The sequence below is a fragment of the Nuphar pumila genome, chromosome 14 (assembly GCF_984573655.1).
Source record: "Nuphar pumila chromosome 14, dmNupPumi1.hap1.1, whole genome shotgun sequence".
NCBI classification, from domain to species: Eukaryota; Viridiplantae; Streptophyta; class Magnoliopsida; order Nymphaeales; family Nymphaeaceae; genus Nuphar; species Nuphar pumila.
This window is the reverse complement of record NC_143262.1, coordinates 88806372-88819025: the sequence shown is the minus strand read 5'-3', so window position 1 is coordinate 88819025 and position 12654 is coordinate 88806372. Positions and strand designations below refer to the sequence as shown.

Sequence of the window (12654 nt, the reverse complement as noted above, 5' to 3'; positions counted from 1 at the left end):
CAAGGCACCCACATTTTAAGGTATTTTAAGCTCGATTTCTTATTTCTCCAGAGTTCAAAAGGGCTACTGTCCTTATGCTTTTGAGGAACTCTATTCAGAATATGGCAAGCCGTATTCAGAGCATCCCCCCACATATAGGTAGGTAATGCTGAACTCCCAAGTAGAGCATTTATCATGTCAGTTAGGGTTCTATTCCTTCTTTCTGCAATCCCATTAGATTGAGGAGAATATGGAGTTGTAAACTCATGAATTATGCCAACAGATTTGTAATATTCATCAAGTTTGTTAGAGGTATATTCTCTCCCTCTATCAGACCTCAATTTTTTAAGTTTTCTACTAGTTTGTGTTTCCGCTTTATTCTTAAAAATAAGAAACTTATCAAAAGCTTTATCTTTTGATTTTAGCATATACACATAACAGTATTTAGTCTCATCATCTATAAAAGTGATAAAATACTTTTTATGATTTCTGGTTAACACTCAATTAAACTCACAGATATCTGTGTGCACCAGTTCTAATATTTCAGAATCTCTAACAATCATATGAAATGGTTTCCTACATTGTTTTGCTTGCACACAAATTTTACATTTTTTAATTTTATTTATGGAATGCTCAGGAATCATCTTCAAGTTCATCATGCGTTTCACAGAATTGAAATTCACATGACCTAATCTATTATGCCACAAATCAAATGATTCTATATTATATGCAACATTAGACAATGAATCAAAAGAAACGTTCTTCTCTAATTTATCACTGCAAACATGGTCAACACGAAGTTTAAACAAACCATCATCTAAATACCCCTTGCCAATAAAGGTTCCAGAATATAAAATAACAACTTTATTACATTTAAAGTTAAATTCATAACCCTCTCTAACAAGACATGAACCACTTAAAATGTTTCTTCTAACTACAGGCACATGGTGCACTCTGTGTAAAGATAGAACTTGTCCTGAAGGAAACTTCAGATCCACGCATCCAATCCCTAACACCTTTGCAGCCGTTGAATTGCCCATAGTCATGGATCTGCCTGCAGCAGCCTGGTATGAGACAAAGACAGACTTATCAGTACAAACATGCACATTAGCCCTAGTGTCAACCAACCACTCAGTTGGCTCATAAACGTAATAGATTTGCGGGTTAACAGAAATATACCCAGTACTAGTCCCAACGACCTCAGTCACCATATTGACTTGAGGCGTTTCATTTGTGGTCCCATGAGCTTTGGCCTTCTTGAAAGGACATTCCTTAGCCCAGTGCCCAACCTGCCCACAGTTCCAGCACGGTTTGTTCTTTGCCTTTTTCTGGATTTTAGCCTTAGGTTTAAATTGGTTTTTCATTTCAGGTTTTGGTTTTTGTCCTTTGCCCTTAAAAAATCCAGTCATCATGTTCACTTTAGGTTGTTCAGTTGGCATCATAATTTGTTTCTGACTTTTGTGTTCTTCTTCAATGACAATGGCTACCATAAGATCATCCAGAGAGATTTTCCCTCTACGGTGCTTGAGAGATATACCAAAGTATACCTAAGACTTAGGAAATTTCTTCACAATGGTCATTATTTGAAACTTCTCAGGAAGTTTCATATCAACCTCAGCCAAACTGGAGCAACAGCAGAAACTCGTGTGCCTGCTCAGTGATCGACTTACACTCTACCATCTGATATTTCAGAAACTTGGCAACCGAGTACTTCTTAAAACCTTGGTCTTCAGTATTGTACTTTTTGTCAAGTTGATCCCATAGGGCTTTAGCAGTGGTAGACGGGGAACAGTATACATTGAACAACGTGTTGGACAGAGCCAACAGTATGCAACCATGACATATACTGTCCTTCTCTTTCCACTCTATCGCAACACTAACCACAACAGGATCAGGGTCAGTTTCAGAAACTGAAGGGCAGTCGAGTTCTAGAACAAATAACAATCCTATCGTAGTGAACCAGATTTTCATGCGTTTCTGCTTACGCTTGAAATTCTGACCGACAAACTTCTCAGGCATATCGAACATGTCTGCTTTTGGTACAAAAGCAGAAGTTGACATGCTTAGAATCTTCTCTAAGACTTATGGATCATATTTCAGATCACACAGTTTTACAATCAACATCATGACATAAATCAGGATATACAGCAACATGAAAATCATGATTAACAGTCGATCAAAACATGAACATGGAGCAAGCATATCGATTTCCGCATAATACCAAAATTCAAATAACAACTCATGAACAAACAGATGCAGAGAACACAATAAAAACAACGAAAACATGTTAATATTGTATAACAGGCTAATGCGTACGAAAGTACTCCCCTTAGAGAAGATTCGCCCCCACATACAGTGCAAACAAGGTTCAACGTCCTTCCCCCAGGATACAATAGCCTCGACGATCAGGATCGGTGCACTCCGACGGATCGTCCTTCGAAGACAACCTCTCTGAACCGCTGTTGCAGAAAGCCCCTTCAGGGAGAACCCAAAGAAAGAGAGAGCGAGAGCAACAGGGAGAGAGAAAACATAGTCTTTCTTCCTCAGAATTTTGTGCGTCTAGCATATGCGTAACTTCAGCCCTAACAACATTTTTATAACCCACGAACGGTTACAAAAACGTGGAAGGGATCCGTTACAGAATCCGAGGAGTCGAGACCCGTTAACGGACACAGACTATGAGGAGTCGTGACCCATTATCATTTCTCATAACCCATTAATGAATCCAAATAATCACAGAAACTTTGGGCAAAAAGGTACTTTGGTCTTGATTGAATATGGCTCTAAAGGACCAATTACCCGAACCCGAACCGACACGACAGGCGCAAGCGTGTGTGTATGGTAGTCATCTCATCCTCTTGTTCTTAGGAATAAGTGTAAGAGTTTACATGTAGGTTATAAAGTCCACAACAAACTCAAACCTCTTCAATATGAGACTATTCCACATCATCAAGACCAAACCTTTTTTTTTTCCAAAAAGGAAAACAGCCCACGTTTTCTTCATTTGAATTCTCTCACCTTTCCTTCCTACATCCAACAATATTTAGTAATGGCTTTTCAAGGAAGCAATTGTGCTCTCATTGATCAAGTTAGAAAAACATTAAAGGCCCGTTTGCGTGTGCCACGGAAAGCTAGGGCTTTCCGCGGAAACACAAGACCACGATGTGTTTTCGTGGGGTCCATCATGGCAACACAAACATCGGGTTCCCTTTCATCACCCAAAACCAATGCTGGACATCCCTTTCCGCAGAAACGTTTCCTGTTGCGGGATTCATTTACTGCAGAAGAAGGCTCGGTGTGAAAGGAGGCTTGCAAACACACTCTAAGGCTACCATTGCAACTCAGAAAAGCCGGAGCTGCAGGCAACAAGAACATAAAGATTGAAATTCATTCAACAAGGGAAGAGCTAGGATTATAAGAAGAAACACTTAGTCCCGGTTATATTGGAAAACATAGTAGGCTTTATACATTAGCTACCAAGCTTGATTATCAAAAACATTCAGACCCCCAAAATATTGGACACATTGTCAAAACAGACCATACTTTGAATATTTAAACAACCCCAACACAAGCTTGATAAGAAAAAGAGAAACCTATTAGAACAATCCCTTACCCCCCCCTCTCATAACTATGAGCTTTATACTCTCTCCTTCCTTCTCACTGATGAACCATGGGTTTCATTTTTGTCAACCATACTTATCCTTTGCTGATCTTGTGGCAGCTGCATAAAGCAGAGAAATGTCAGTATCATGTCAAAAAATGATAATTTGTTTGTGGATAATCCAAGGGAAAACCTCCCATCACCTACCACACCTTGGCTGGCCTCCTGTTGATAAAACACTTAAGGTCACCTTGCCCACTGAGGAGTACACCCAGCTTCGACCTTGCCCGCAAGGGACATCACTCGTGGGTTTAGAACTTGTGACTGTCCCATCAACTTGTGACATTCACAAGTGGCTCCTACCAGATGAGAGGAGCCCTTGTGGGCAACAAAATGATAATTAGTCATTAACTTTTAAGTTGTACTTACCAAATGTTAGGTGCTTCTGAGCCATTGATTATCCAAAGCCTCTTTACCGAGCTAACGAACATCCTGAGAAAAGAAAAAAAATCTGTGTGAAAGTTTCGCTAGGAAAGACAATTCCCATAATAAGTGTCCAGTTTTACATGAGAACTGATAAGTTAGGATGTGACCATAATCCTCTAGTAATCTTATGAGCACATTCAGGAGGGAGCAGAAGATCTGTGGTGATCTAACCAATTGTGTGATCCCTTTTTTCAGTGGGGCCTGACCTTTGCCGATATGGCAACATGTGATTGGCTAGATCACCTGATAGATCGCTTTGCCGATCTTCTGATCCCATCTCTGCTTTTGGACGCCATTGGAAATCAGTTTTCCTGCCAAATGGAGAAAATTCATGGAAATCTTTGGATTTTGTGTGTCAAAATCAAATATAAATGATGGGCGCTTGATCAAGCATTAGAGCTTGGTTAAACTCGCTTAAATAGTCATACAGTGGCTAGTTTTAGGACATGTATAATTTTTTTTTGGATGAAAGGCACAAACAAAGGTTTCATCCAAGTGGGTAGTTTTTTTTTTGACGTTTGTGTGAGAGGTGGGTGTTTTGAATCCCACCCTTCTCACTTTCATTGAAAAAGCTTTTTTTTTTTTTTAAAACAACCCAAGTCAGGCCAGACTCGAGCTTGACTTGAGCCGAGTTTATACACATGCTGTTGAAGTTAGGCTCGAGTTCAAGCCTAGCTTAAACATCTTTTTCTGAACGAGCAAAGCTTTTTGAGCTTAAGGTCGGCTCGAGACCGGCTCATGTGCACCCTTATTTGTCTGTCTTTCCAAGGAACTGCACCTGTTTCATGCAAAATGAACCTGTCTCATATGAAAGTGCATGAAACAAACACGCACTTAGAGTTTATGAACGTGGGCATGTCTAACATTAGACAAACAGCAGCTTAACCATTTTTACTACCAGATGCACTAAAATCATGAACTTGGTCATGTTCGGCATTAGGCCAACCGGAAGTTAGCCATTTTACTAATAGAAACACTGGACTGGATTTCATGAACTTGGCCATGTTTAGCATAAGCCCAAGCAGCAGTTTTGCTATTCTACTACTAGAAACACTAGAGTTTATGAACTTGGCCATGTCTAGCATTAGCTCAAGCAGCAGTTTAGCCATTTTACTACTAGGAGCACTAGAGTTCATGAACTTGGCAATGTTTAGCGTTAATCCAAACAGCAGTTTAATCAATTCAAAACTTATCAAGCAGTTTAATCAATTCAAAACTTACCAAATAAGTGGTGTAGTAGTGGTAGGTTAAGTATTAGAATTTAGAAAGTTTGAGCCGAAAATTTAAAAATTAGAAAATATTTGAAAGAAGAAAGAATACTTATAAAAATGGGTTAAGAGGGTCTCATACCTCCTATTGAGATTTTCTAGAGTTTTGTCTCTTTTTTTCTCTTTCATTCTCTCATCTTTCCCTTTCTTCCCTTCTTCCTCCATTAAAAAATAGAGGGTCTGAACCACCATTGAAGGTGGGCTGATCAAGGAGTTGCTTAATACCAACAATCATGTCAATGGCATGATGAGAGAAACTTTTAAATCATGATCAATCTCGAACCCACCAACTCGGAACAGGATCCCGGTTCAGACATACAATCGTGTGGATGATAGACATGTCTCATTCCAAAGTGGACATTGATGGCCATGCATCACATGGCATGCCCATGATTGACATGGTCCATTCACATGCAATGTATACTTATGACAATGAACTAGATTAGCAGCAAGAGTTAGGTAAGAAAATGTGATCAAGTCTTGGTTAGCATGATAGGCAAAAACCTTCATAAACTCAGTCAGCTACTAGACATTTGCCCAAATGGGCTCACCTTTTAGAGTTGGTTTCTGAATCAAATGGGTTTTCGAAAAAAAAAAAAACAAACTCGAACCGAATCAAATCAAATCGTTCGAATGGGTCAATTTATGATTTTTTTAAAGTAAAAAAAATCATAAAAATGTTTTAGAGCAATATTAGCATGCTTTGGATGTGCTTATTGTTGTACTTGGCATGCTTTGGATCATGTGTTCTGAATGTTATGGTGTCTCAAAATCCTGCCCTTCATTCCTGCAGGTGTTTTGATTTTAACCTCCATTTCCGCCTCCATCCCCGTTTTATGTCCTTCATCCCCGGTCCAAATGGGACGCGGCGGTGCAGTTTTACACTTAATGTGTCTAATTTTCCAAAAGCTTTAGAGGCATTCAAGAAGCGTCGTCTAAATTGAACTAAGTTACCGGTTAGGGACTAAGCGAGCTGAACCGGATCCTGCCCACTCCAATTATCCTCAGTTCTTCCCAGAACTTTTACACGGATCCAATTATCCTCATCATCGTAAAACTTTGGCTTGAACACTATTGTAAGTATAATTTTGAGTCTCAGGTGTTCGGGTCGGATCCAAGAAGAATTGGGATGAGCAACGGGTCAAGACTCACCGACTTTGTCAATTGCATAAACTATGGATTGAGTCCATAAACTCAGCGACCCTAATTCTGTCCCTAGCTCATGTCAAACTCCAATAAACCAGGTCAAATCTTTGGAGTCTGTGGGCCAGTGCATCTGGGCCCAGGTCAAGCCAGATCCAATCAAGCAGGTCAAGTCTTTAAAGCAGAGTGTCACTGGCCTGCAGTTTAGTTCAAACTATTAGCCAGTAGAATATCGCGCTGGGTAGTGGAATATGATTTCTTTTTCTTTTCCTTGTTTGTTTTATGTTTCATTGACTAGTCACATCTACTAACTTTTGTTCTCCATAGGCCTTAGGGTTTGGGGGGCAGTTAGGCCTAGGCCTGCCAAAGGGATCAAGTTGGTCGAGATAGACCCGGATTTGGATCTGGACACATCTACTAACCTTTGTTCTCCATAGGCCTTAGGGTTTGCCTAGCCCTGCCAAAGGGATCAAGTTGGTCGAGATAGACCCGGATTTGGATCTGGACTATAAATACCGATATATATGGAAAAGTGGTAGCTGCCTACCACATTCTGAGCCTGCTACCAGTGAATAGGTATTTTCAGGTTATTTTTCACAAATCTGACCCTGCAGATGTGTTGGGCTGATTTGGCAGAAAATGACACTTGGATAATATTTTTTCTATAAAAATATGATTTTCAAGCATTGAATATTTTCGAAAATTGTAGATCATGGATCTTTAAATCTTATAAAAACCTACTTGTGATCCGATGATCAAGAAACTATTCCTATAAAATCAAGTATGTAGATCACATCTGCATGGTCAGATTTAAAAAAAAAAATTAGAAAAAACCCTCCTAAAACCCGATATATATATAGAGAGAGAGAGGAAATAAGCCCAAGTTCACCTGGTTGGGCTAGATTACCAGCCCTAGTCATTTTCCAATTCCTAGTAGTAGTATCATTAGGGTATGCTCAAACTTTAGATGCAAACATGACCAAGTTCATGAACTCAGATGTTTATTTGATCAGCTTTCTAGTGATGCCAAACACGCACTGATTTATCATGTTGCAAGCCCAATTGTAGATCCTGTCAACCCAAGGACTTTGTCCTAAACTGGACCTTGGATTGTTAATATAGTCAGGTCCTTCAGTAAAAGTTGAAATCAGGAATATTAACCAGTTTGGCTCTAAGCACCACCGCGGGCGGGGGTGCCACGTGGCCAGCAGGGGGTGCTGAGATGAAGGCACAAGATCAAACCCCACTGGTGCACTAGTCTATCCATAGCTTTCAGAAGTGGGCCACATAAGGCAGGGTGAGGGTGATCATGGGCCCCACCCGGGGTTTTCCGGTTCATTGTCATAAAAAAACAGTTTGGCTCTACGCAACCGGACCTACTTCACCAAATGGGCCCAAGTATAACTTAGCTGAACGGGTTAATCATGACTCAAGCAAAAGGGCCAAGTCCACATGGATGAACCCGATTCAACATAACTTCGCAAAGTTGGTGTATGTGCTCGAGCAGCCGAATGCAACGGGACCGAGCCCATATGGATGAACTCGACCACTAGAGCAGGACCTAGTTGCCTGGTTCGAGTTGACCGAGACCCAATCTGATGATTGACCTAGTCCCCACGGAAAAGAGAAATGCAAAGAGAAGAAATACTCACTCCCATGGCACGTCTCCAACCAGCATACGGTCCCCTTCATTGTCTTCGTAAACAAGGACGTGTTCAGCAGCATCCCTTCCCTTTTCCATCTTGATGTCAACTAGAAACATTATTAAACAATAAATCACAAACTAAATCACCTTTAAAATAGTAAAAAATCAGTAATTGAAAACAAAAGATTGCTTCATTTGGCACAACTGACCCCGGTCGGATGCGAACCAGGTCAAGGGTCACATGGACCCACACAAAACACGACTGAGTTCATGAAAAATGAGTTCATTTTTTTTTTAAATCAAGGGAAAACCCTAGTTCAGGTGGTGAAACCCGGGAGAGATTGATGCTTTGCAGTATAGTCCACCCACAAGCGGTTAGAAACCCCTCAGCCATGCCCCTTGCCTACCAGGGAACCTACTGCTTCGGCCTTAGGATAAGGGATGCGGCCCCCCGCGTATTGAACTACTGATATCCTTCAACTTGAATACCTTAAGCTGACCCACCTAATCCAACCATAAGCTTATTAGAAAAAAGTGTAGAGTTCCTGAATTTGGACCATTTCCTGTTGTAGGTTAAATGAAAGAATGCAATTGGCTTTCATCAAGTTGAGTCTTGAGTAGTGTTGCAAGCAGGGTGGTTGTGAGGGTCTTGAGATGAAGACACCAGATCTTGGTGCATGGGTGTGTCCATAGCTTTTAGAGGTGGGGCCCTACAAGACATGATTGTGGGGCCCCAGCCGGGGTTTTCCTCGGTGAGCGTTCCTTGTCATAATAAGAAAAAAAATCAAGTTGAGTCCCATCATTGATTGGACATACTGTTATGTTGGAAGCTTGGCTCCAACTCCTATTATGGTGATGCACACATGGGACTGACTTGTCTAAGCCAAACCAAGTTGTGACCTTGAATATCAGATAAGATTATAGCCTCAAAGGCTCTATCTGACTATACTCAAGTGACCAAGTCCATACAAATTTAGGGTCAAGTTGCCCGGTTTATAGTAGGTTGGGTCCCATGGCAATAGGGAATTGGATCTGAACTAGTGGGTCCGATGGAAATAGGGAATCAGCCTAACTCAGTTATGGTCTACCCACTGATTGGACATGACAGGATTCTGGTTGACCCACAACTTGGTCTAGCTGCAAAAGAATTGATCAGTGTTAGGCCAACAAGTTGCTATAGAACCTTGCCAAATCATATTCAATGAGTCCTAAAGCCAACCCATCTTGAAGAGACAAAGATTGACGATGAGGATTAACATTGACTCCATGATAACGTTTTTGAAGTATCCGGGTTCGGATCAGGTTGTGGAGGATTCATACAAATCTGGTTCGATCATCGGATTTGACCAATTCTTCGACTCGCTCAAATACGAGAGGCCAGCACTGGGTGCGGTCCGTTTGACTTGCATAATAGCAAGAGCAAGTTGCACTAACCGGGCTAGGCTGGTTGGCAATTGGACATGATGCAGGTAGGATTTGGATCGCAGACAGGAGCCAGTGCATCAAGTCAGGCAGCAGCTAGGTTTCTAGGCAGCAAAGACTCGAACCAACTGAAGCCTGACTCAGTGTGAGATCAACCCTGCCAATGTCCATAACAGCTTGGATAATGGCTGGGTCAAATACTCAAATCATTCGCAACTAAAAGAATCGGATCGAGTTGGTCAACGTAACCGAACCGAGTCCCGGGTCCAGTGGCCAGCAAAACTTTTATTTTTGCCTAGAAAAAATGAAAAATCTCATTGAATAATGATGAGGATAACAAAGAGATATAGGATGCCTTGAAAAACTGCAAAACACGTAGATAGGAGGATAAAAATTGGTTTCTTCTTAAGTACTGACAATCACAGTTAAGACTCATTAGAAAGAAAATAAAATTGAAACAGAAAAGCAAAATCAAGCAAAACAATGACAGAGAAACACAGATAAGATAAGACCAAAGAAGAACATCACTATCAAAATTGACATCGTAGTGTTCAGTACACAAAAGCAACCACATATACATAAATGACAAGGAGACTTAGCAGCCATGACAATCCCAAAGAACAACAACAATTTTCAATGATGAAGGGTAGAAACCACAGAAGAAAATGTTGAAAAAGAGTTTGGTGTCAGAAAAATCAACTTGAAATTACAGAACCAGAGGTCAAACAGAGAGAAGACTTCAAGGAAAGATGGAAAACAAACATTGAGAGGTTCACATAAGAGAGAAAGAAGGCTTCCATACTATCAGAATTACTTAGTTTTGTAGAGAAACAAAGGAGCTTACCATCTAAGAACCTGCTGAAGAGCTGCTGAAGCCCTTGAGACAGAGACACATAACCATTATAAGCCTTGAGATCGATCTTCCGGCCGATGGGGAAGCCGTCCATGTTAACCTTCACAAACAGAGAATCTTCCACCTTCTTCTCAGGCTTCTCTGAGGACTCCACCTCCACCACTTTCTCCTTCTCCATGTCTGTTCTTGGTTGAGGAGTTAAATTCTTCCGTGAAGCGCGAACCGGAGGCCAGCCCACAACAGGGGGCGCTCTGAATTTTCCATGGCAACCCAAAAGAGAGAAGAGAAGAGCCAATATTACTTGTTTTTATCTATGCTCATGAACACATTCTTTCAAGGAAAAGAACAAATAAGAAAAGAAGCAGACATGCAAACTGACACTTGAATTTCACAGATCATCTTAGCTTTCTCTGCTGGCAAAAAGATTTCATGCATTACAGTTAGCTTATGCCTCTTATATTGCTGTAATTTTCTGACTTTGTTTCATCAAGTGAGTGGGCCAGTTACCAGTATCATAAAGCAGCCAGGACGCTACCACGATGTTAACTCCCAAAGAAAAGAAGATGAAAGCAGCCGACATAGACAAAGTATGTACTAATGTTTCACTATATATATATGTGTGTGTGTGTGTGTGTGTGTGTGTGTGTGTGTGTGAGGAAGAGGTAGAGTGAAATAAACAAAGACTCAAAAGGAATGTACAAAAACAAGAGATGTTGGAAGCAAGCAAGCAAAAAGAAAGGATGGAGATAAAGATAAGAGCATACTACCATGAACTATTTTGACATGAAACTGGCAGTCTTAAGAAGACAAGGATGCAAAGGAGGGGCTAACGCTATAAAAAGAAAAGGACAATGTATGCTGCAGAGTTTCTAGCCAGCAAAGACAGAAAATTTCTGCAATTCAAAGCGTGGAGTTGGTAACTGCAATCCAATACTGCCCTAAATAGCTAGATAACCAGAGTCACAACTCACAAGCCAGACACTGAAGTCTGGGACATATGACAGACTAAGTCACAGTATGCAAATTTACAAATACACCCTATACCCATGTGGGTAAACCCTGTCACCCTTGTGGCTCTCCTCATTTCTATAAATCCAACACAGTTTTCCAAGAAGATGCCTCATAATTTGCACTTTCACAGATAATATGCATAATCAACTAAACCAGCATTTTTTTCATTTGCTTCCATAAAGTTCCATATATATATATATATATATATATATATATATATATATAGGCACCCATGTCAGTTGATCTGTCTCATAGGGCCATATTTGTAATTATGAAACTGATGAACAGAAACAACCCTGAAGATGGTTATCACAAAGAGTAAAGAAATAAAAGGGAAACACGTTCAACTGAATGTCAGATGCCGAATCCACAAGGAAAAAGATAAAAGCCAAGACCTATCAGCAGAACCAAGAGGTCAAATCATGAAAACTCCTCAGAAAATGAAAGGAAAAAAACAAAAAAAGAAAAAGAAAAAAAAAGAAAGCACAGAAAGAGTTATAAAGAAACAGAAGCCTTGTGACAGAACTCAAAACAATAAAAAAAAAACAAGGGGAGAGATTTTTTCTGAAGAAACCAGCCTCTGGAGTGCAGCAGTTGGTGGCTCAATCTTTTGTTTCTGATCTGAAGATTCTGAACCCATCTTTTCTTGGCCCAGGCCTGAATCTTTCACACATTCATCCTTGCCAAAACCATCTGCTATCCCATTAATGCCTCTCATACCAACCCCCACAGAACACAATGGCATAAAAGACCATCGATTTCCAAAACTAGAGCCAACTCTCTTGTCTTCAACACCTCCAATGGCATGTGAAAACCCTCTCTTCCAACCAACAGCAAGGCCTGAACCACCACTCTTCTGGCTTGCCACATACCCACTTCTACTTCCCTTGTTTTCATCACAGACATCTTCATAATGAGAGATAGAGAGACCAAGTCTAAGCTCTGTCTCTCTGGTAGTAAGGCCAAGATGGTTTCTGAACCCACCACTGGTAGTTTTGTGGTCAAGTCCTGTGGTTTTATCAGCATCTCCTTCCTCTGCTTTTGTCATGGTGCTGGCTGTCGACACTTGGTTGTTGATAGAGGTTTTTTTTGAGATCTTTGCAGAGTTTTAAAGAGGGCTCAGTGAGAATAAATGTAAAGAAAGAATGGAGCTAAAAAAGGGAAGGGGACAGTTAGTAAGAACTGTAGCCACTAGCAGGAGTTGGTGGATGAAGGAATTCTTTTTCCTTTTTTAAATAATTGGTGT

At 40.6% G+C, this 12654-nt stretch overlaps 1 protein-coding gene across 1 annotated transcript; it reads right to left on the bottom strand.

The window, feature by feature from the left end:
• Positions 1-3599: 3599 nt before the first annotated feature.
• Positions 3600-12180, bottom strand: LOC149817315 (auxin-responsive protein IAA28-like). Its single transcript, XM_089987779.1, has 5 exons — positions 11987-12180; positions 10389-10648; positions 8130-8229; positions 4010-4072; positions 3600-3700 (listed from the first exon to the last, which is right to left on the bottom strand). Exons 1-5 carry the CDS (start codon positions 12151-12153, stop codon positions 3676-3678), a joined length of 615 nt encoding a protein of 204 aa, XP_089843905.1. The 5' UTR covers positions 12154-12180; the 3' UTR covers positions 3600-3675.
• Between the last annotated feature and the right edge of the window lie 474 nt (positions 12181-12654).

Excerpts from the sequence above, each read along its gene's own strand:
- LOC149817315 (XM_089987779.1), bottom strand. The coding sequence starts at position 12,153 with ATGCCATTGTGTTCTGTGGGGGTTGGTATGAGAGGCATTAATGGGATA. Across the intron at positions 10,649-11,986 it reads CCAACTGCTGCACTCCAGAG|AGCGCCCCCTGTTGTGGGCT; the intron begins GCTGGTTTCTTC and ends TGGAAAATTCAG. Across the intron at positions 3,701-4,009 it reads TCAGAAGCACCTAACATTTG|CTGCCACAAGATCAGCAAAG; the intron begins GTAAGTACAACT and ends TGCTTTATGCAG.